At 38.2% G+C, this 25,183-nt stretch overlaps 1 protein-coding gene across 1 annotated transcript in view; it reads left to right on the plus strand.

The window, feature by feature from the left end:
• Window positions 1-25,183, plus strand: part of LOC150105034 (MAGUK p55 subfamily member 7-like) — a 256,968-nt gene that overhangs the window by 72,390 nt on the left and 159,395 nt on the right. Inside the window, exon 5 of the mRNA XM_090395105.1 lies at window positions 23,690-23,808. Coding sequence (XP_090251231.1) covers window positions 23,690-23,808 — 119 coding nt within the window. The remainder of the gene's footprint in view (window positions 1-23,689; window positions 23,809-25,183) is intronic.

Below are 25,183 nucleotides of genomic sequence, written 5' to 3' on the forward strand. Positions count from 1 at the left end.
GTGTTTTTTAGCACTGTGCTGTCATCACTGCTTGTTTCATTTAGAAGTTTTTCAAAGTAATTACTCCATACTTCAAGGATATCTTTTTCTCCCGTTTTCATGTCACCTTTATCATCTCTAACTCCTTTTACGGCACACTTTCCTCCGTTCCTAAGCTTCTTCAATAACCTCCAGAATATTTTGCCACCTTCTTGATATTTATTTTCTATATTCTTGCCAAAGTCCTCCCATGACTTTTGTTTAGCTAATTTTACACAGTGTTTAGCATTCTTGCATTTGTCTCTATATTCTCTAAGAGCACAAGCTGACTTATTTGACAGGAACTTTTGATATGCTTTCTTCTTTTCCTTCACTGCCTCTTTAACTTTCTGTGTCCACCAGGGAGTTCTGATTTTTCTATCCTTGCAGACAACCTCACCACATGCCTCTCTGGCTGAATCAATCAGTGTTTTCTTGAAGGCTTGCCACTGAATCTCCAAGGTTTGGTTCCTGTTCTCAAACTCTTTCATTTTTTCTTCAATAATCTTTGTGTATTTTAGTCTACAGTTCACATCTGAGAGCTGCTCAACTTTTATTCGCTTTAAAACTTTCTTACATATTATTCTTTTCAATATGAAATTCAATTTTATCCTGCTCAAGACTAAATAGTGATCACTTCCAATTTCAAATCCTCTGTACACTCTGGTGTCCTGCACCAGGGAGAAAACATCACTATCAACAATAACATAGTCAATGAGACTTTTCTTATTCATTGCCTCTTCTCTCTATGTGAATTTGTGCGCATTTTTATGTTGGAACATGGTGTTAGTAATAACCAGTCCATGTCCTGAGCAGAAATCCAACAGATATTTGGCATTATTATTAGCTTTGCTCTTTACTCCAAATTTTCCCAAAATATTTTTGTATGTCTCACAATCATTTCCTACTCTGCTATTTAGATCAGATCTCCAACAAGGACCAACTTTTCATTTTTCATTTTGTCAGTGGCTTTTTCTAAAGCCTCAAAAAATTCCTCCACTTCTACCTTAGTAGAACCTTCTGTGGGACCATAGGCACAAATAAGTCTCATTGTCCAGTTCCCCCATTCTCATATTTGCCCACATTACTCTACTTGAGACTGACTGCCATTCAGTAAGATTAGCCTCGTATTTTGTGTTGAATACTATGGCTACTCCTTCTTTTCCTTGATTGTCATTGCCCGAATATAACGTTTTGTATTTATTGCTCAGAAAGATCTCACCAGTTTTGGACTTTTTTGTTTCAGTCACCCCGATTATGTCAATCTGGTACTTATCTAATTCCTCAGCTAGCTGCATTTCTTTGCCATTCAGGCTTCTTACGTTGATAGTACCGATCTTTAACTCTAGTGATGTTGAGTTGGGGTTTGTTTTCAGATTTGTTCCAGTAGCTGACTTTTCGCTGTTCGCCCTGGTTCCCTGGCAAAAACAACGTGGGCCTTGTTTAACCGGGCGACGCCCCAGCCGGCATGAAATTTTGTCATGTTGTACCATCATTTTTAATTTTGGTTTAACCAATAAGAATACAATTTGGTCGGCTAAAGCCCAAATTGACAGCCCATCCTCGTTCGTTCAGTATCCAAGTAGATACCCAACAGGGTGCACCACGAGAAGGTGAGGATTGGACATTAGGTCAGAAGCCCTGCTCGGTTCTCCGCATTCCTTTAAAGGCTATGTGGAGGTCTCCTCTCAGTTATACAGCTTTGACCCTTAAGCACCCCCAGTTTATTTTTAGCCTATTCTAAAAATGAAAGGATAGATCAAGATTTAAATACATTAAAATATTATTTATTTTTTAGCTTATTTTTAAAATGAAAGGTTAGATCAGGATTTATATACAAAAAAATATTATTTTTGTGGACCCAAGGAATGATCACTCCAAAGAAAGGTTGTTACCAAGATTCATATGTGCAATATGGTTTTACTTTTGTGCTTCACAAAGAAGGTGTGCAAAAGCCGCAATGCTTCATTTGCTCCAACATATTCAGCAATGGCAGTATGAAGCCATCAAAATTGAGAGAGCATCATCAGAATGTTCATCCCGAACATTCTAACGAGTCAGAGTCCTCATTTAGAATAAAACGAGCATGATTTGGTTCTTCGTGACCATGGATTTATTACCCCGAAGAAGCCAGCACTAGAGGCCAGTTATCACGTTGCATTGAAGTTCGCCAAAGAAAAGAAACCACATACAATTGCTGACACATTAGTGAAGCCATGTGCTATGGACATGGATGAGTTGATGTGTGGTAAAGAACCAAAAGAGAAAATTGCACAAATACCATTATCAAATAATACAATTTGTGATCGGATTCGAGAAATGTCAGAAGACATACGTGTACAGGTAGTGGAGGAAATCAAGAAAAGTCCGGCAAGAATTAGTTTACAGTTGGATGAATCAACTGATGTCTCTAACTGCGCACAGCTTCTTGTTTGTACTGGATATATACATCAGAATGAAATAAAAGATTGTTTTTTTTTTTTTGTAAACCCTTGAAAGAAACAGCAAAGGTAATGGACATTATGAATTTGGTGAATGATTTTTTTGATTCTAATGGCCTTTCATGGGAATTAGTAGAATCTTTTTATACTGACGGTTCTCCTGCTATGTTGGGGAAAAAATCAGGTTTCACCACTTTAGTTAAAGAAATCAACACAAATATTTTTACAAGCCATTGCATCCTTCACTGGTATGCTTTAGCATCTAAAACACTTCCACATAATTTGAAAGCCGTGAATTTTATCAAAGCAAAAGCATTGAATCACCGTGTGTTTAAATCTTTGTATGAAGAGGTTGGAGCAGATCATATCGTATTGCTGCTTCGTACAGAAGTACAATGGTTATCCAGAGGAAATCTTTTAGGAAGGGTTTTTGAACTTTGAAATTTAATTGAAATTTTTTTAGTCAAAAAAGAATCTGTTTGCTTCATATTTCAAAGATCTAACTTTGAGATTTCTCTGGCTTATCTTTCTGATGTATTTGGAATTCTTCATTCTGTGAACATTTCACTACAAGATACAGATGTCATTCTTGCAGAGGCTGAAGAAAAGATGCAATCATTTCAAGAAAAATTGACTCTGGGGAAGAAGGGTGGAGTTAGGTAACTTTGTCAGTTTCAAATCTCTTGATGAAATCACTTCAGATCCGGCTTATGAACTAAAACAGGAAGTTCGTGATAGCATTATATTGCATTTAAAAACTGAAAGAAGCACTTGCAAGAATAATTTCTCCTGACCAAATGAATGAAATCTGGATACGTAACCCTTTTCATATTGAGTGACAATGACCCAGTAAAAGACGAGCTAATTGATCTCCACAATAACAAGAAACTCCGAATTGAATTCCAATCAGTGAAGTTACAAAATGTTTGGTGTACACTTGGAGAAGCATATCCCGTTATCACCAAACGTGCTTACATGTAATAATTCCATTTATAACAACTTATCTATGTGAATCAGGATTCTCAGTTCTATATTCAATGATATGTGGGTATCTATTTCAAAAACTGTACCAAGAATAAAACTGTTGGTGGATAAGAAACAGAATCAAGGGTCTCACTAGTCGATTTTACAATTTTATGATAATGTAACTGAATTATTTACTGATTAAAGCTTTTATGAAAACTTAATTACTGTTTATTTCTTATATTCTTTGAATCTGTATGGTAAACTTAAGAATTTATTTCTTATTATAATGAATGGGGGGTACCAGATAATTTACTAAACGCCAAGGGGGTATGGGGACCAAAAAGGTTGGGAATCCCTGATCTAGATGATGTCGTTGAGACCATTACAAGGCATCCAAGTTTGCAAGTTTATTTTTTCACAAAAAGAGCTTCTTTCAAACACAGTTCACTTAGCTCAGTCTTTTGTCCTTTATCCTGTTGAGTGCTACCACGTGAACCCCTTTGCCCATGATTTGAAAATTTGGATGCGTATCTGCTTTTTCCTTTTTGAAGTTACTTTTAATTTCAAGTTAGTATTATCTGATTTTTTTGTAGAGACCAGTGTCACCTGTAAAGAGATACTCTAGGCACTATGAGGATGTGCATTGTAGTCAGAGTTGTATATATATGTTGTCCAAAACTTGGAGATTTTTAGGCCATAATTTTTGTTTAAATTTGGTTGTTTTATGAATGTCTCACATTCCTTCTTAAATATTCTTTCATACTAGGTTCTTGTGTAGTGTAAGAGTTGAGTGTTTCAGCTTCCTACCTATTTCTAGTTTCTTTCAACTCTTACACCACTTAAGAACCTGGTATGAAAGAAAACTTGAAAATTCATATGAGATATTCATAAAACAACCAAATTTAAACAAAAATGGCAGGCTAAAAATTTCCAAAGTTTGGACAACATATATTACAACTCTGACAATAATGTGCACATCCTCATATTGCCTCATTACAGGTGACATTGATCTCTACAAAAAAAAAAAAAAAAAAAAAAAAAAAAAAAAAAAAAAAAAAAAAAAAAAGAGAGAGATAAATTACATCAGATAATGGCAACTCAAAAGTAAAATTAACTTCAAAAAGAAAAAGCCAACATGATATCCTAATATCCTTTTTATTTAATTTACATATAGGCTAAAGGACTCTAGGCTAAACACCATTGGTTAAACCAGTGAATGAATACAGTAATATAATATCAAGATTAAAAGTAAGGTGTTATAACCAGATGTTATAAGGATATTCCTGATTGGCTGATGTATTTAATGATCTTACCTGGATTTTTTTTTATTTGAAATTTTATGTTATTTATTATTCTGTTTAATTTTATTATTATTATTTATTTATTTATTCTGTACGACAGGAGGTCGGGCTAGATAGGTTAAGTAGTTTTAGACAATGTGACTTACTACGATATGTTGTGAGTTGTTATGTAGTATGTACAGTTATCCCTTTACTTACGTAAGGGTTCTGCTCCATCTGGAAGGACGTGTCTATACATTAAATCAACAGAGTTATAGGGGTTAGGGACTTAACCATAATAAGTATATTGTCATTTTAATTTTTAAACCCCTTATAAAACTATACTGTGTGGTACTTTCTTTTCACTCTTCCTTTTCTCGTTCTTCTTCTTCTTCTTCTGCAACATATTGTTCCTCCAGTTCGACCAATTCTTCATTTGTCAGCTCATCAGGGGGCACTTTCTATGAGTTGAATTATGTCGTCATTATTCACTTTGAGGTTGAGATTGTTTGCTAGGCCCACTATTTCTTTATTCAATTTTTTAAATTGAGTAAAACTTTGATTCTGTAATGATAATACTTAAGGAAGGTAAAACATACACTATATGTTAATTAGAATAACTTATTATTTCCAATATTTTGGCAGAGTCAAACTGCCATCAACAAGAAACAAAGAACAAATTGATATGTGCATGCAGGCAGTACATAGGGTAAGTATGAGCAAAGCAGAACAACAAAAGCAAGTCTAAAGTCCTTAATACTGCTTCCCAGATTTGAGGAAGTTTCATAGAACTAAATTTGTTTAGATTCTTAAGGCTGAGGCAGATTCTAGGAAAAGTCTTTCATATTTAAATTTGCTCCTGTGAAGTAAGGTGGCCTTTTTCCATCGTATCTTATGGCAGGTGTTTAAGGTACAGTCAGCAAGTCCTGAGTGGCTGTAATGGTGAACCCGGATGTAGTCTTTGTGTTTTGACAATTCTTATGTTGGCTGGCATGCCTGTTTGGCTATAGTAGGACCTGCCTGTTTGGCCACAGCTGCATGGTACCTGGTAGACACCTGGCAGGTCTAGGGTTTGTTTTTGAGAAAGGGGATAAGGGATGCAAATTTTTTTTATACGGTCTGTAAGTGATTACATGGTATCTTTTGAGGATTTTTGTTATTTATTCTGAAGTGCCACATATATATGAGATGGTAATAGATTTGGTGTAGAATCTCTTTCGGAGGAGGGTGTTAATATTTTTTGGATGTGGTGGGAATTGTAGTCATTGACTAAGAAGATGTTGTGAATGTGTTCAAGTTCAGTGGTTAGGGTATTGTTGGAGACGATCATTTTTTTTTCTATTGTACAGTGTTTTAATAATCCCATACTGTTGGGATGCGGGGGAAGGGGGATGAGACTGTTGGAGAATGCATCTGCCTATGGGTCTTCTGTAAATTGAGAATTCCAAGGATCCATCAGGTTAGCCTGTAATCAAGGTGTTTAGGAAGGGGAGACTGTTATATTTTTTTTTCCAAAGAGAAACTGAATCCTAGAATGCTGGTTATTAGGATGTGTTAAGAAGGTATTTAGAGCCCCCCTCCGAGCCATGTGTCAAAGGGAGAAACAAAATGTGCCATTATGGCACTGATTCACCAACAAACTAGCTAAACATTTTGCCAAAGTGCTTACCCAATGTGAAGAGGTGCTGCCAGTATATTGGGCAAGCACTTTGGCAAAATGTTTAGCTAGTTTGTTAGTGAATCAGTGCCATAATGGTACATTCTGTTTGTGAATTTTTGGCAGCCCATATATCTGACGATTGGGGGGGGGGGAGAATAGAATTGTGTGATTTAAATTTATTTGTAATTTCCACAGGCCAAGGTGTGCTTTTTAAGGAGCCAGATGGATCATTGGCACTCTCAATTTACAGATCCCCCCCCCCCTCCACTCTCTCCCTCTCTCTCTCTCTCTCAGACAGGTACATTCACCAACAGTTACATCACCTCCCCTTTCCCAATAGTATGGAATTTAAAACTCTGTGCAACAGGGTAAAATTGATTAGCTCCAATAATAATGCTCTCACTACTGAACTTGAACACATTCTTAACACTCTTTTTAGCCAAAGGCTATGATATCCCCATCCAGTCCAAAAAATATTAAAACCACAAAACCCTTCTGATGGTGGGGGAGGAAGATCCACCTCCAGATCAGAAGCTACACTAAAACTATTACCATCCCATTTATCAGTGGGATGGTAATTTAGAAAATCTAACAAAAAGCCTCAAAAGATACAACCTTGTAACCACTTACAGACCACATAAAAAATTAGTATCCCTTATTCCCCTCTCCCAAAGACAAGCCAGAGTTCCTAGGCCTGCCAGGTGTCTGTTAGGTATATCATGTAGCTGTAAGCTATCCTACTATGGCAGCAAGCAGGCAGGGCAGCCAACATAAGAATTGTCCATGCCTTAGACCCCCACCATAAAATACAATGGAAAAGGCCATCTTACTCCACATGGCTGGCTGGTTTTCCCTTTCAGTCGTTTCCAACTGAAAGTTGTAGTTGTAGGTGACTTTGTAGGCATTGCCCACAAAGTATTCCTGGTGAGATTTTTACAGGGTAGTTCACCATTGCTTCCCCCCCCCCCCCAGTTTTATCTGGACTTGGGTCTGGCACATGGCTGGGACGTATTCATGTGTGTTCTGGAGGACGAAAAACCTGAGTATCCAGGTGAAAAAATCCCCACCTCCGTATGAGACCGACTAACTCACCTTTAGTTGAAAGAGACCAGATAAAGGTTCCTCACATCACTGATGAGAATCAAACCCAGGTCTTTCCGACCAAAGGGGTTTCATCTATACTGACTGAGCTACGGAGGCTTTTTACTCCACATGAACAAATTTAAATTTGAAAGGCTTATCTTAGAATCTGCCTCAGCCTTAAGGTACTTATGGCAAGACTTATATGTTGTGACTTCCTCAAGTAATATCACTTTGAATAACCAATGTATAAGTCTTGAAGTGGATTTTGGTGTAGATCAAACTTTAGGAGAGGGGACGAGAGTAGCCATCTTCATATGATGTTTGAAAGCAGTGTACAGATCATATTTCTTTAAAGTTCTGGCTCTATTTTCTGAGGGTTTTATATTTTTTATATACAGTCATACCCGAAAGTTACGCGGTAGGTGGGACCAACAAAAAGCACGAAAGTCTAATTCGCGTAACTCGGGTATAATTTTGCATGCAAACATACAAAATATTAGTTAATTGGGACCAAAGGTTTACATAAAACACCTATTTTTTTAAGAAATATAATCATAATTGTAGTTTTTCGTACATAAAAAAAAAGAAAGTTATTTCGATGTCAATGGTTTCATAAAATCTAATAGATTTGTCTGACGGCATAATGTCTTTTTCTTGACACGCAAAATTTCTTCATAGCAAGCTAATGATTTTTTTATTCCTTACCTTGTGGCTACAATTCATTCCTCGTTAGAATCTATGTCCTCCAAAATCTATAAACCTTTCTTTTATGATTGTTCTTACTGTGGAGTCTTGTAGATCAAACTTGTTTGCTAGCTCACAAATTTTCATTCCGCCTTCAAAATCCTTAACAATATTGAGTTTTGTTTCCAAAGTCAATGTTTTTCTTTCCTTGCTAGCTGTAGAAGAATCGGACTTGCTTCCTTTGGACGACATTATTATTTTTTGTGTGATAAAATTTTTATCAAGAACATAACATTAAACAATCGCAAGGTTTGTAGACTATAAAAATCCTGTATGAATGGAGACCGCGCAAAACACATCAGTGCTTGTTCACAGCATGTGCGACACTGGCGAATGCGGCCGGTGCCGGAAAGATACGACTAGTGGTGAAGCGGGATGGGAATACGTACATATATGAAACCGCTTAACTCCGGATTCACGTAAGTCAGGGTATGACTGTATATATTTTAATGCTGTGTTTGTGTGTGGGTGGGTAAGATGCAGCGGCGGCCAGTGAAAATTTTTAGTGGGGGTGCTACATATACAAAAAAAAAAAAAAAAAAAATCTTTTTTTTTTTCTAATCAGTAACCAATTTATTGTAAATTAATAAATTAATTTACATATTAAAAAATTGCTTTATTAAAAATATTTCGCCCTCACCAAACCAATTTCTCTACCGCCTCTTTCATTCCATTTACTTACAAACACCAATAATAATAGTTTTGTATCTCACAGAAATAACGCGCGCAAGCATACGATACACTGCTCAACCGAGCAGTGTCAGAATGACTTGTTATTTGCAATCACAAGCGCAAACGAATATCAGCTAGTCCGGCTGCATTTGGCCAAACCGCGATGACTCTTACACTGCGTTAGATCGCAGTGTATTTGTTTCGTGTAATGATAATTAAAAAAATATAATTCTTTTCATATTTTTAACAGTGAGACTCATCATAATTCAGCCTTGTATCTATAATAAATAAATAATTATATGTTATTTTAACAGAATAAAATAAGATTTGCAAAAAATAGTTCACCCTCACTTCTAACAAACACCAATAATAAAAATTTCATATCTCACAGAAATAACGTGCGCACGCATATAATACACTGCCTAACTGAGCAGTGTCAGAATGACTTGTAATGCGCAAACGAATATCGGCGAGTCTGGCTGCATCATGATGATATCAACACTGCATTAGATCACAATGTATTTGTTTCGTAATCTAAAGCGTTAATCGAACAATTCCAATTATTAACTATTCAATCACTGTCGAAACATAAGCTGTAACCTTTAACATGCTCTGTTGCATTTATGTAATGTTATAAACATTGTTATTATTTTGAAAGGTTATTTTTCACTTGGTCAGACTATAATAAATTTAGTTTAATCCTTTATCCAAGTGCGTGCAAACAAAGTTTGTGCCTAAAAGTATCTTCAGGACTGGAGTAAAGTGGTACACCACCGGGCAACTCCTTGCAAAGGTGGAGCAAGCTACTAACAGTCCTATCTCAGTATCTTTCATAATGCAAAACACATCTCCTTGTGGATATGTATAATGTTATGCATTAAGGAAAGGGCCACTACTCACACTAGTTTCGACCTTTATTGAGGTAGAATGGGAGTTCATGTCTCTCATCATTGGCCTTTGGAGAATAAAGCATGCTGAGGATCAGCAGACAGTAAAAGAGGAGTATGATATAAGATAGAGTAGGATAGTAGGAGGTAAAAAGAGGCGTCAGTCAACCTGTTTAGCCTTATTGGCTAATTGGTCTGTAACATATAATCTCAATTTATCTGTTCAGAAAAAAAGGTTAAACATAGACTTTTGTCTATAGTTCACATATTATTTTATCTAAAGTAATGATTTACTCCACTGTTAATGGAGGTTCTTTTTATGTTACTAGATATAATATCCTTATTTTTATTCCAGGTAAATATTTTTTTTTTTTTTTTTTTTTATTTATTATTTTTTTTTAAGACAAGATGTAAATAATAGGACTTATTTAAATATTTATTTTAAATCTAAAATAATAGGACTTAAGGTCCGGTAAGTAGGAATGAAGAGGAACTTACCGAGGAACGTGTATACCTGGTACCACTGGGACTTAGAATGGGGAAGAGACTGGCCCGGGAGATGCCGCTCACGAGGAGCGGCACCGCCTCGCAGTAAGCCGTCGCCGCCCAGGTTCTCAGCTCTCCCCCCCTTGTTTGGAGTAAAGAAACCGTGCCAGCGAAAGCTTTGTGGCTAGGGGAGACAGAGTGGTTATTCTTTTTCCTGGGGTGGGGGGGGGGGGATGGTGGGTTTTTTTTTGGTTCTAAAGAGATATACAGGGCCTGATGCGTCCCTGTATAAGAAAGCATATTGTCGGTGGTTTGCAGTATTGATTCACAAATTTAAAGTCTCCTAGTAAGTGCCTTTCTTGTGCAAGAAATTTGGGTAAGTAGAAAAAGAAACCTTTTCTTATTCTTGCATACATTAAATTTACGTCTCGTACCTGGGATTTTTTCCGTACTTTCCAGATGTGATATTTTAGTACATTGATTAGGAAGATAGCGAACTTTTGGGTTTTTTTGACTGGTGGCGGGAATTGTAGTCGTACGACCTCTTCTACTGTCAGCATGGGGATTCCCAATGCTGTGCTGAGTCTCCGCCAGATGCGTTGGGCTGGTGGGCAAAAATAAAAGAAGTGGTCCACCGTTTCCACGTCCCGGCAGACATCGCAGAATGGGTCGCACGGGTTAGGTGCATACCAGGATTTCACCTGTTTCACCGGGAGCCGCCCGTAGGCTATTCTCCAGGCTAGATCCCGATGAAAAGGCTGTCCCCAGCTATTTTTGATGTTTCTAAAGAGAATTTCATTATTTGTACTAAGATTGGGTGTATCACGCCTGGATAGCTGGAAGAAATCCCAGTATACTGCTTTGGGTTTGTGTGTGAGGATTGCTATTCCTCTGTCTCTGAGTGTTGTGATCGATTTCACTACTGTACGGTACCACTTGGGTGCCCCCCTTGCACGGGGTCCAGCATAGTCCATGATCCCAAAGAGGGGGAGGAAAAGTCCTATAAAATATCTAATTAGTAGGCCAGAAATGTGGTTGGAGTTTAAGGCCTTCTGTACGGTTTTGAACGTGTTTTCTTGTAGCAAGCTTTTGTGATCGGGCAGAGCATAACCCCCTTCTTCCTGTTTGAGTTGTAGGTATTCTTTCCTTACTTCTCGTTTTCTCCCATTCCAGAAGAAATCCAGGAGTTCTTTTGATAACTTATTTTCTTGTGCCAGTGTGATGCCTGTGATATTGACAGCGTGCATCAGCATTGGGGTGACGATTGTTTTTATTACTGTCGCTTTGCCATGAAAGGAGAAGAAGGTTGGTTTGAACAGCCTTATCCTTTCCCTGCTTGTCTCCTGCAATTTTTGGATTGGTAGTGCTAGGGTGTCTGAAAAGGGCACGCCTAGTATAGTTAGGGGCTGTGTTTGTAGCGTTAAACCGTAGGGAAGTCCAGTGCTATGGAAATTTCCGAAACTTTTGATTTTGGTTTTTTGTGCGTTAACGCGAAGACCACTGACTATGCTGAATTTTTGCAGCATGTGCAGATAGATATAGATGGACTCAGAGTCTCTAAGTGTATCCACTACATCGTCCGCATATGCCACTATTTTGCATTGTCTGGAGCCTTGGGGCAGTGGAATACCGTTAATTGCGGGGGTGTTATCAATTCTTTTGATTAGGGGTTCTAATACTAGGGAGAAGAGGAGGGGGCTTAGCAGGCAGCCTTGCCTAACCCCTCTCTTTATGCGGATTGGTTCTGTCAGAAACCCATTAATAGATAGTTGGGTCGTGGCTTCCGCGTACATGTTTTTAATTGTACGCCGAAGTCTCGGGCCCACGCCTGTTTTTTGTAGGATGTTCTGCAAGTACCTGTGGTTGACGCTGTCAAACGCTTTCTCCAGGTCGGTGGAGAGAAGTGCCAGGGGGTATTTTTTTTCCTTAGCCAGTCTGATCAAGTCTCTTAACAAGAAGAGATTGAGTTCCATAGATCTACCGGGGATCCCGTAGACCTGTGAGCTTGTTATTATATTTTCGATACCACCCTTAAGGCGTGTGCAGATAATTTTTGCAAAGATCTTATAGTCTAAATTGGTTAAGGAGATTGGGCGCCAGTTATTCGACAAAGTCCGATCTTGGTCTTTCTTGGGGATAAATATGGTATAGCTCTTAACAAATTCCTCGGGGATGTTTCCCGAAGTGAGGAATTCGTTAAAGATGTTTATTAATGCTGCCACTGCAAATTCCCAGATAGATCTATAGAATTCTATCCCCAGTCCGTCTGGCCCTGGGGTCTTCTTTGTTTTCATTGTTTTGCACGTAGCCTTTATTTCGGCTGCAGTTATCGGCCTGTCATGCAGGGCACTGAGATGATCAGGAAAACGTGTTGCGTCCCACTCACTGAAGTCATCTGTGCGCTGCTGATCAGAGAAGATGCCGATATACTGCTGATGAAAGTGACGGAGTATTTCGTGGGATGAGCATAGAATCTGGACCTTCTCTTCGATCTGGTAAATCGTTTTCTCGTCATTAGCCACCACCCATTGTTGGTTGTAGAATGCGGCGGAAGGTGTTTCCAAATTTCTGAGATAGAGTCTCGTTCGAAAATCGAGGTCCTCGACTCTACTCTGCCGCTCTTGCTGCAGCTCTATTTCTACTTGCCTGATAAGATGTCCGCAGGGAACTCCGCTCCGTTTGTTTGTCCGGTACCAGCCGAGTTCCCTGTAGAGATCCCTCAGCCGTTTGCATTGTTGGTAGGCCCTTTCGCGCCCGCATTTTTGGAACAGTTCCCTAGCCTGCCACTTGAAGCTCAGCCAGTTTTCCCAGTCCCAGTTGGTATTTGTCCATCTGTCACAGAGGTTCTGTAGCTGGTCGCTAAAAAGACTGGGAAAGGTGGGAGGAAGCCTCCAAGGCCCTCTGGCTGTTTCCATAACCTCCGGGAGCATGATTTTGAGTATGACCATTTTGTGGTCAGTTGTCATGTTGTGCACTGCGGTGTGACGTATCCTCTGAACATATTGTTCCAAGTTTTGGGACACGTATACCCTGTCTAGTCTTGTCGCTATCTGGCCGCGGCACCACGTATTTTCTACTTTGGAGGGGTTATTCCGCCTCCAGATATCGACGAGATCAAAATTAATACAGCATCGTTTTAAAGCGTCAATGCCGCCAGTTCCGGTGTTTGGATTCCCACCGATTTTGTCTAGACGTGTCTTCCACACAGTTCCAGTCTCCTGCAACTATTAGGTGTTCTGCTCCCAGGAGATAGTTTTCAAGGGCAGAGAAGAGACCAATTCTGTGGTATGGATTGTTCGGGACGTAAACTGCAGCAAGTCGGATGGTACGGCCACCGTACTTCCAGTCCACCGTTACTAGGCATCCTGTGGCGTCCCTTTGGACGTTGAAGAACCCCCCCCGCGATTGGGGGGCGAATTAGTATCCCCACCCCTCGCGAGTGAGTGTCCCCGAAGCACCAGTAGCTGGTGACCGGATAGCTTCTCGAGAAGTTCTCCACGTCCCAGTGCTTAGAGAAATGGGTTTCTTGTATCAGGAGGATATTGATTTTGTGTGTTAACATTAGCCTCCAGACAGCGCTTTGCGCAAAGGGGTTGCGTAGTCCGTTAGTGTTTAAGGTTGCGATTTTAACTTCCATGTTGGTGTTAGTATGAGGGGGCGTTATCTGTTGGTTGTTCTAAGCAGGCCAGTTCTGGTTCCTCGTCGGTGCTGGTTTCACATTCAGCACCCGAGTCAATGACGAGCCTGTTTGGGGAGTCCCTCTCCCCTTCGTCTTCAGAGTCCATTTCGTGGACTTGTGGTTCTGTCGGTTGATCCCTTACTGGGGGTAGGCTCTCTAGCATTGTTATGTCATTGTCGAGGGGCTTTGTGCCTATTGTTTGACATCGACCTTTAGTATGGGTATACTCTGTCTCGTCCTCCGATGACATCAGGCTGCTTTGTTTCGCTTTTTTCTTTTCTTTTGATTCCGTTTCTCTTGTGCGCTTTGTTGGGGCACTGGGTGTGACTTCTTCCTCTTTCCTGCGCATTTCATAGTTTGCCACCTTGATGCTGGTGATGTTGTCCTGTGTGTGGTGGCTTGCCTTGGATATCTTTTGGGTTTTTGTGGAGGTTGTGATTTCCGTTGATGCTCCCTTTTCAGCCTGTTGGCAGAGCTCCGGAAAATCGCTCCTTGCTACTGTCTCAGGCTTCCCGATGGGTGTAGCCCTAATCGGTGTTATGGTCCCTCCAATTACTTCTGAGCTTGTCCTGTTTGGACATGTGTCCACTTTGTGGATCAGATCCCCACACTTCAGACAAGGTTCCGTACAGCTTTCTATTTTATGTTTTGATGCTTTGCAATTTCTGCATTGTATTCGAGGGCAATCTCCTCCAAGGTGTTCTTCCGAGTTACATCTAAAGCACCTTCTTTTCACACCCGGGTAGTTGATCATTACCCTTGTTCCCCCCCAAAAAAACGAAGTTGGGGACTTCTTTTTTCATTTCAATCTGGATTTCGACGTCTCCTGTTTTCCATCCTTTATAGTCTGCGTACTCCATTGCTTTAATCTCGTGAATTTCCCCCCATTGGCTAAAGAATTTCTTGACTTCAGGTTCGTTCTCTAGGTATTCTAGTGGAAACCTGGTTATTTTTAGCGTTTTGCGTAGGCTCCCTACTAGAAACGGTCTGATTGTTTGTCCACAACAAATGAAACCCTCTAATAATTTCTTTTTTGTTTGTTCGCTTTTGACCACTATTTGGAATCTATTGTTCCCATAAGGTATAAAACGTATATATTTTCAGCCCCTACTGTTTCGATTAGAGCTCTCGCTAACACCCGCTGATCTACGGGCTTCGTGAGCTCGATACCGAGCGTCCTAGTTCTAGGCAAAAAATGCGACATGGTTGCAGAAATTCCTGACTACTGGGTGTAGAAAGGGGATGTAAGGGAGGGCAAAATCGAGGAACGTTGGGCGTTCCTCGCCGCAAACAAAGCGATACCAGAATAGACAGATAAAACAGGCAATAAAAAGAAAAAAAGGTCTTACCAAAGCTGGGGTACTACTGCGGAATCTGAGCATGGAGCTCTCTTTTCGGGCCGTTGAAACTGGATCTTCTTGAGAGGTAGACGTCTGCCTTCGGCCGGAGCTTTCTCGGGGGGTCCTCGGGAACTGTCTCTGGAATCCGCTGCGTTCTGTCGATGTCGATATTGAGATCTCTTCAGTGGGAGCCAGGTCCAAGTGGAGATACCAAGGCAGAAGAATTAGCAAGGTCAACTCCTCCTATAGGAGTTGCCAAACGGTGTGCCACCTTTTTATTAAATTACTCTGGATTTAGAGAAAGATGTTGAAAAGTTATTTTTCACTTGGTCAGACTATAATAAATTTAGTTTAATCCTTTATCCAAGTGTGTGCAAACAAAGTTTGCGCCTGAAAGTATCTTCAGACTGGGGTAAAGTGGTACAACACCGGGTGATTCCTTGCAAAGGTGGAGCAAGCTACCAACACTCCTATCTCAGTATCTTTCATAATGCAAAACACATCTCCTTGCGGTTATGTATAATGTTATGCATTAAGGGAACGGCCACTACCCAGACTAGTTTCGACCTTTATTGAGGTCTCTTCAGTGGGAGCCAGGCCCAAGTGGAGATACCAAGGCAGAAGCATTTGCAAGGTCATCTCCTCCTATAGGAGTTGCCAAATGGTGTGCCGCGTTTGGCAACTCTTATAGAAAGAGACGAAACCACCCATCACCTACACACACAATGAACAACCAGTGAGGAAGCTAGTAGTCCGATCACAGAGTGCAGGAGGGAAGCCTTAAGCTGACATGATCAAATGCCTTTGAAATATCGAGAGTGATAACGTGGGTTTTTCCAAATCTTTCTTTGACCTGTGTCCAAAGGTGGGTGAGATTAGCTAGGAGGTCAGCTATAGAATGAGAATGGTGGAATCCATATTGGTAATTGCTAATTAACTCATGAGTCTCCAGGTGGTGAAGAAGCTGATTGTTGATAACTTTCTCCATTTTTGAAAGTACTGAGGTGAGAGCAATGGGATAATAGTTAGATGGCTGACTTTTACTCCCTTTTTTAGGACAAGCTAGATGTAGAATTGTTTCCATGCTGTTGGATAGCTTATAAAGGTGATACAGGCATGCAGTGGACAGTTTGATGCTGGGATTGTTTGGGAGGAGGACAAACTGTAGAAAAGGAGACGTAAATAAAATTGTAGTCAGAGTTGCCAAGGAGAGAGCAGACATCAACAGTGTACTTAGAGGGAGAGGAGGAGGAAGATGAGGATTGTCTGGTATTCGGCTGGTAAGTTAATCATTTGTGTTAGTTCATGACTTGATGACAAAAGATTCAGCCTCCCTTGATCTGTGAAGTTGAATCATCTGCATCAAATGTATGCCATCATTTGCCATTTGATGTATGTAAGTGTGAAGTAGGGGAGCCAGTTTGTATTATAGATGTTAACATCCCTTAGGAAGACAATCTCATAATTTAGGTAATTAGTTTGTATGAAATTATTTGATGCAATCTATATGATGAGACGACTATAAGAAAAGTACAGTGGTATCTCGCTAATCCGAACTAATAAAAATCGTGCTTGTTCGGATCTAACAAAAAGTTCGGATTAGCGAATTTTAGCCCAAGAGACAACAATAACTAGCTTTTAAGACAAAAATAATCAGATTCCAATGGTGCATCAATTGAATTCTGTAAATAAATGTAGTATCTGATAGAAAAAAGCTACTATACTGTAACGTAAAACTTAAAAAATAATACAGTACACAAGCTTATTTTAATAAAAAATTTAGTTTGTATGTACCTGTATTGTTGAGGATTCTGATTTAATAAAACTGCAATAAAAAAACTATTAGTACATAACTTAATTTGTGTAAAAAATATTACTTTCTTGTACACAACCCACAAAAAAAAAAATTTCAAAATAACACAAAAAAGTTTTTTTTTATTTCTTTGTAAAAAAAAAGTCACTGATTTTTTTTGCTTCTTGGAAGCTAAACCTTTTTCGAATGCTTCTTCTCAGAGCTGCATTAGCAATAAAATTTTGTGGAATGGCGTATCATTCTGCTTAGCCCATTCTATACACATGTTAAAACTGTCAACTGCCTCTTTATGTCATCATCATCATGCGTATCAAGGATTTAGGCCTAGCATGTCCTGTTCTGGTCTTAGAAGTCATCATTGAATCGTTTAAGAGGATGTCCTGGTTTTCTTTTTCCTAATGGCTTGTACTTTAAGGCTTGTTTTGGTAATCTTTCTGTTTTCATTCTTTGAACACGTGTTCCATCCATTTATGTTTATATTTTTTAATTTTTCTATTACTAGTTCTTGGTTTAATTTTTTCTTAATATCTTTGTTTCTTTTATGATCAAATAGGGTATACTTTGCAATTTGTCTCATAAACTTCATTTCTGCTGTTGTTAATCTTTGTTTGTCTTTTTGTTTTATTGTCCAGATTTCACTTCCATACATTAAGACCGCTAGGGCTAATGTATTGTATACTTTTAGCCTGGTTTGTTTTTGAACTAGGTTTGGTTTAAATATAGAGTTAATTACACCTGTTATTTTTAAATATTTTGCAATTTTTACGTTTATATCTTTATGTGTTACTCTTTTTCCATTTCGTAACATCTATTTGTGATATTTCAACATCTGGATTTATATTTTTAACCAAATTAGGCACGTTTTGAATTTCCTCTTTTTGTGTATCACCATAGTTATCTTGGTAAATTCAAGAAGGCCACAGTTTTTTCCATGAGGCTCAAATTGCCAACAGAAATCAGGTTCGGCAGCTTCCCAGGCAAACGTGAACACACAAAAAAATCAAAATAGACCTACACCATAACTGTACAATCGACAACATGAAAAAATACTCTACTGTAATAAAAATAAAATAAATAATATTAGTTAAAATAATAATTATTAAATAAAAATAATAGTACACAATATAATAATACGTAATAAATAAAACTTTTTTTTCTTTCGAACCCCAGTTCAGATTACTGGAGGGTTCGGATTAGCGAGATACCACTGTACCTCAAGAAAAATAAAAAGTCTTATCCATATATTTGTAGACCTGGAAAAGGCATATGACAGAATACCAAGGAACCTAATCTACTGGGCCCTCAAAAGGAAGGGTGTAACAGAAAAATTAGTAAGGATTATATAAGCAATGAAAAAACCAAGACAGCAGTAAAAACAACATCAGAACAACAGAATTTTTAACATCAAAGTGGGCTTGCATCAAGTCTCTATTTGTGATTATTTTAGATGCACTCAGTCAAGGAGTAGCCAAAAATACACCGTGGAATATATTATCTGCAGATGACTTGGTTATCACAGGTAAAACTGTAGAAGAGGCCCAAAAGTTTTACAGAGTGGCAAGATACCTTGGATTATGCAGGTCTAAAGATAAATACTAAGAAAACTGAAATAATGGTTAGTGAGAGGGAAGGACATGAAGAAACTAGTATAAAGGATAGAAAAGGTGGTATCTTGAAAAAAGTTGACCATTTTAGGTACCTGCAATCAACCATAGAGAGAGAAGATACATGTAACTTGGCAGAGAAAGAATTAGGGCACGTTGAACTAAATGGAAGGAGATATCAGGAGTGATATATGACAAAAATGCATTAAAAAAAGTAAAAACAAGGTATATATAAATCAGCCATTAGACCAGCCTTGTTGTACAGAGCAGAGACATGGGCAACAAAGATAACTCAGGAGGAACAATTGGAAAAAACAGAGATGAGGATGCTAAGATGGATAAATGGAACATCAAGGAAAGAGCCTAGGAGGAATGGAGATATAAGGAAGGAGATCAGGGTTAGCAAAATTAACGACAAAGTGAGAGAAAGTAGATTGAGTGAGGTGAGCCAGCCATGTATAGTGAAGACTAGTAGACTACCCAATTCAGAGAGTACCTGTCACTCCCATTCACAACAATGAAAGTGAAGGGTAAGAAAAGGAAGACCAAGGAAAAGATGGTGGGAAAACATCAAAAGGGATACGGAAGAAGCTGGAGTGCAAAGGAGAGAGGCCCAAGATAGAAATAAGTTAATAAGAAAATTGTCCAAGTGGCAGACCTCAGGACTGTGGAACTAAAATGCCAAAAAGAAGTTTGTATGAAATAATTTAGTGACACGTAGTCAAAAAGGGTAGCATAATTGTCTGAGTTAGTGGAGTGGTTTTTTTTTTTTTTTTAATTTGTGTGGAGTCCCCCCCCCCATCCTCGACCGCCCCTTGGGAACTGGTTGAGCCCTCGTAATGAAGGATTAAGTACTATATTCTATGACTGTAGCCCGTGTGTGTTCACTGGGCTGGTTTGCCTGCTTGCTGCATGAAAAACCCCAGATAAATGGGGGGGATAGAACCCTGCTGTCCATGCTCAAGACCGCCCTAACTTGGCTATGTCTGAGAAAGATCCTTTAGCTCCTCACGTTGTCGACAGGAATCGAACCTAGGATACCCCTTCCCTGGGCATATGGTTGTGAAGCGTATAGCCACTAGGCTAACCATGCAGACAGTGGAGTAGTAAAAGGTAGACTGTAAAGTAAGGCAAGGAAACCTTGAGGCCAGAGCAGAAAGTGGGGATTCTGGGATGGATAGCCTTTGGCAAAGGATATCAGATTTTAAAAAAGTATGTGTTCCTTCCTTTTTTGTGGAAAGTGTTATGCAAGTTGTAGTTGGGACAGTTGAGGTGAGCTGTGGTCATGGAGGATGCTAACTGGGGTTCTGTAAGGAAAAGGAGATCATCATGTTTTTTTTTTTTTGATGTATCTAAGTGATAGTGTATATCACTGATGTTTGTATTGATGCCTTGAATGTTAGTGAAATGGATATAGAAATGTTTTTTTACGAGAACAAATTTTTGTGTTGTTTGGGGTGGGGAGACTTTTTATTATTTTTCTGTTCAGTTTCACTCACTTTGGGTTTTTTTTTTTTGTAATGGAGAAACCCATTTACGAGGGTGGTCTGGAAAGTTCTCGGCCTAACAATGAAAAAACGAATTTATAATTTCAAAATTATTTTTATTTTTCAACATAATCTCCCTTAAGACTAATATATTTATTCCAGCAATGCTCCAGTGCCATTATCCCATCCCTGTAGTGGTTCTCAGTAAGATCTGCAATCACGTCTTGATTCGAAGAAAAATGCTGACCAGCGAGGAAGAGTTTTAGTTTTGGGAAGAGATAGAAGTCAGAGGGAGCCAAATCTGCAGAATAGGATGGATGTTCCAACAATTCATAGTGCAGATCCCTTAATTATCCCATTGCCAAAACAACTTTTGGGGCAGTTGCATTGTCCTGATGAAAGATGATGTTTTTCTTCTGCGAACTGGGTCTTTTCTCACGAATTTTTTCTTCTAGTCTGGTTAAAAGATTGGAATGGTATTCCCCAGTAATTTTTTTACCTTTATCAAGATAATTAATAAACAAAATGCCCTGAGCATCCCAAAACACCAATGCCATGACCTTTCCTGCTGATGGAACTGACTTTGTCTTCTTTGGTGCTGAACAACTGGCTTCTGTCCACTATTTTGACTGCTGTTTGGATTCTTCTGTGTAATGGTGAATCCAAGTCTCATCCATAGTAATAAATCGATGCATAAAATCAGTTTTATTCTTGTTAAAACTCTTGTTAATTCAGCACTGTTCAGAGATTTTCATGCAAGTGCGTTTTTGATTTGCTGTGAGCAAGCGCAGCACCCATCTTGTGCAAAGCTTTTTCATTTGCAATTCTTCATGCAAAATATATCCTACACATCTTTTTGAAATGCATATAGTCTCAACAGTTTCACATACTTTGACTCGCCGGTTGTCCAACACCATATCGTGCACTTGATCAATGATTTCTGGTGTTGTTACACTTTTTGGACGTCCTTCACATGGATCATCTTCAAGGCTGGTATGGCCATGTTTAAACTCGGCAGCCCATTTCTTGTCAGAAATGAAGGAGAAGAGTGCCCATAAACTTTTATGAACTTCGAATGAATTTGTTTTGGTTTGAACCTTTTTTTACAAAGAATTTTATCACCGCATGATACTCAATTTTATCCATTTCAAGGGATACAGCACTTTTTTGCTTTAGACAGCTGTATAAAACAAACTACTTGATAGAATGACTTACAGTTTCACATGGATGCTTATGAAAGATGTACCAACTTAGAAAAAAAAAATCTTAATGATAATGTTGCTATCTATTGTCAAGGCCGAGAACTTTTCAGACCACCCTTGTACACTTATCTTCTAAGCTGCCTTGAATCCTATCAAATAATAAACAATCATCAGTATGGATTCTACCACTGTCAACCAGTAGGCAATCTTCTTGCTTAGAATTCTCACCTTTGGACAGATGCCAGAGAGGGGGGGAGGTGACCCAGAGAGAAGTTTTGGTAATCTCAATTGGTTGCTCTTGATACCTTTAAAGGATTTGATCATGCCTGACACAAAGGCCTGTTAAAAGTAGGCTTCAATCATTGTCTGTCTTTTGACTTCTGCAAGTGGGTTGCCAGCTTTCTGTCTAAATGTACATTATGTGTAATGGTGTGGATGAATCTTTATCCTCACCCTTTGCAACTAATGCTGGTTTTCCACAAAGCTCTTCTTTCACTTACTTTCTTCCTTTATAACTCTGACCTTCTTCATTTGACTGCAAGTGTGATATACAGTTTTATTGATGACAGTTTGCTGCTCTTTTCTTTCTCATTTGACAAACCTTGTACTACACTAATCTGCAAAACTTCGAATATTAACTTCTACACCCTTAGTTGTTTCTTTCAAAAAAAAAAAAATAATAATTCTTTTTACAACTCAAATCTGTGTATAAACTCCAATGTTTCTTGGCATCAACATATTACAAATATTGCCTTATAAGCATCCAAGAAATTAAGTTTTCTCTTTCATTCAAGGCATTACTTTACTTCTGAACAGTTATTAATTCATACAAATCATAAATCCATTTACCTGTTGAATGCTGTTTTCACATTTGGATGGTGTCCCTAGGAGCTCCCTAAATTAAATAATTGACTTGGTACAAAAAGACAACAGTTGATTAATGATTCATAACCCAACAATTTGCACTACTTTCTTTCACAGATATTCAGTCTTTTGCTTGTATTTTCTACAAATATTTCCATGGTCACTATTCATCACAATTAATATCAGTTCCCCCAACTTACTTTAAATCTCTTAAAACACATGTAATGTCCATTTAACACTCCTTCACTTAATAAGTTTCTTCTTTCTCCTTAACTTTCTGACAGTCCACTGTACTGATGTGGTATAGGTTGAAGAGCCTCTGATAATGAATAATAAACAATCACTCATCCTTTTCACATAAGCAAAAAATGCTGAAATGTTTTTTTGAATAAATATTTGATTGAAACAAAGATTCATACTTTTCTTGGACATTATTCTGCATTTGACACAATTGTTTCTCAACATAATCACTTGTGCAAATGTTCGTGTAATTGATGAGTTCCTCATGATACAACTGGATATCTTATTGGGCCATAGCTTCACTGATGTTTTGACTTTATAATTTTATTTACAGGAGTATTTTGTCAGCTTTGGGAAGAGATGGAAGAATGTCAGGTGGGGCCAAGTCCAAGCTATATGGTAGGTGGCTCAAGACATTGAATCTATAATGATAAATTTCTGCAAATGTTGGATGGTGGAAGTCCTGAAGTATCTTCAGGACTTCCACCTTTACTACAATTTGCTTTAGTCCTGAAGATACTTCAGGTGCAAACTTTGGTTACACATAATAAATTTAGTTTAATCCTTTATCCAAGTGTAAGCAAACAAAGTTTGCACGAAGGAAGTCCTGAAGATGCTTCAGGTGCAAACTTTGTTTGCTTACACTTGGATAAAGGATTAAACTAAATTTATTATAGTCTAACCAAGTGGAAAATAAACTTCAAACATCTTTCTCTAAATCCAGAGTAATTTAATAATAAGGTGGTACACCTTTTGGCAACTCGTATAAGTAAATATGACCTCTCCATTGCTTCTGCCTTAGTATCTCCACTTCTGGGTCTGACTCCCACTAATGAGACCACAATAAAGGTCGAAACCTGTCTGGGTAATGGCCCTACCCTTAATGCATAGCATTATACATGTCCACAAGGAGATGTGCTTTGCATTATGGGAGATAGATACTGAGACAAGGAGTGATGAGAGCTTGGTCCACCTTTACTACGAGTTACCTCAGTCCTGAAGATACTTCAGGTGCAAACTTTGTTTGCTTACACTTGGATAAAGGATTAAACTAAATTTATTAGAGTTTTGTTTATGCTTTTGTATGGGTTTGTTTCATAAAAAATAAAATATGAGGAATTATTTTTCAGCATGAACTTATATTTAATTGCATTAATTCATTAATTAATATCAGAAAATTTAGGTATTTAAGTTAATAATATAAACAATATTTAAATTTTCAGCTTTACAGTCATTGTTGGCATCATTGGACCAGGTGCATAAAAAAGTCGATAGCAGTGAAGAAGACAAAGTGTTTCTCATTAAGCTTTTACAGAGTCGTCACTTGCAGCCATTGATTTTGGTATGTGGGTGTTTTGCTTATAATAAAAGTGTAATGTTAATTTTTATGTAAGAAACTTTTAAGCACTACACACTCGCACACATTTGGAACACAAATGATGGTGGCAAAAAAACATTTTTCCATCTTTCTAAAGACAGAAAAATTTTACCAAAGCATTGGTATTGTTAGAGCCTTAACAAAATACAGCTATTTGAATTTACTCTTCTGAAGTTGTCTTAAAAACATAACCAACATGTTTTATGGTAGTGACAAAATACTTTATACAATATTTAAAACGGTTACATGTTGCGTGTGTACACACACACACACAGAGTAGAATTCATTTAATTAGAGCAACTGCTTATTTGGGGCAAATCTTAAAGAATAAAACAAAATTGAGAAAATTGCCTGAGTTTTCTTCACTTAATTGAGACAGCAAGCCATTTATTTGGGGGACAGGACTGGTGCCTGCAACAATCAAGATTCTCTCTCTCTCTCTCTCTCTGAGGTAATCAATTGTAAATGTCAGTGGTTTAAGAATTATTGGCAAAAGGAGTGCACAGTTTATACTGTGTCAAACTACAGCTTGTAAATGACTCATCATTCCTCTCACCAACTCAAGTTATGCAATGTATTACTTCCTAAAGGGGGGGGGGCAATAGTTTCTAATTAGTGTCAGTTGAATACACTTGTCATCTTTCATGCTGAGCCAACACTCATCAGAAAAATGTAGAGATTTTTCAGTGCTCTGTTTTTGGGTAATTTTGTTTTTTATTTTATAAAATTTTGAGCCCTTACCAAGATGGCACATAAAGATTTGTAACTAGATGAAAAAATTGCCTTATTAAACCAAATCAGAGGCTATTCTCCCTGTCATCACCATCTGGTGGAGATAACTGGGGTACCAACATTTATTTTTGCATGTTTGATACAACAGCGGGATAAACTGCGAGAAGATTGAACATGCCATAGAAAACAGGGAATTTCCCAAAAAACGGGAGCTTGAAGGTGAGGATCCTGATATTGAGGATGCTTTAAATCAATGGTTCTCCATTATAACTGAACAAGGAGTGTGCATCAATGGCCCAGTGTTAAAAAAGAAGTCGGAGGAGGTTGCTAATAAGCTAGGTCATGATGATTTTAAATAGAATTACATTGAAGGACTTAAAGAATGACAGGTCATTGTCTTTGTTGATATTGACAATGAGAGAAATTTAAATATGTACATATTTCATTATTATATTTAATTGTTAAAATGATTTGTTGCTCAGTGAGATGTTAGCTTGTCTTTGTATTTTAACTGTCAACATGAAACTTTTCTTTGTATTTTAACTGTCAACATGAAATTTTGCTTAATTGGGCCAAAATGTTTTAGTCCCATTGTGTCTCAATTAAA

Source organism: Typopeltis vanoorti, chromosome 7 (assembly GCF_054136105.1).
Source record: "Typopeltis vanoorti isolate ZY-2024b chromosome 7, IOZ_Tvanoo_1.0, whole genome shotgun sequence".
NCBI classification, from domain to species: Eukaryota; Metazoa; Arthropoda; class Arachnida; order Uropygi; family Thelyphonidae; genus Typopeltis; species Typopeltis vanoorti.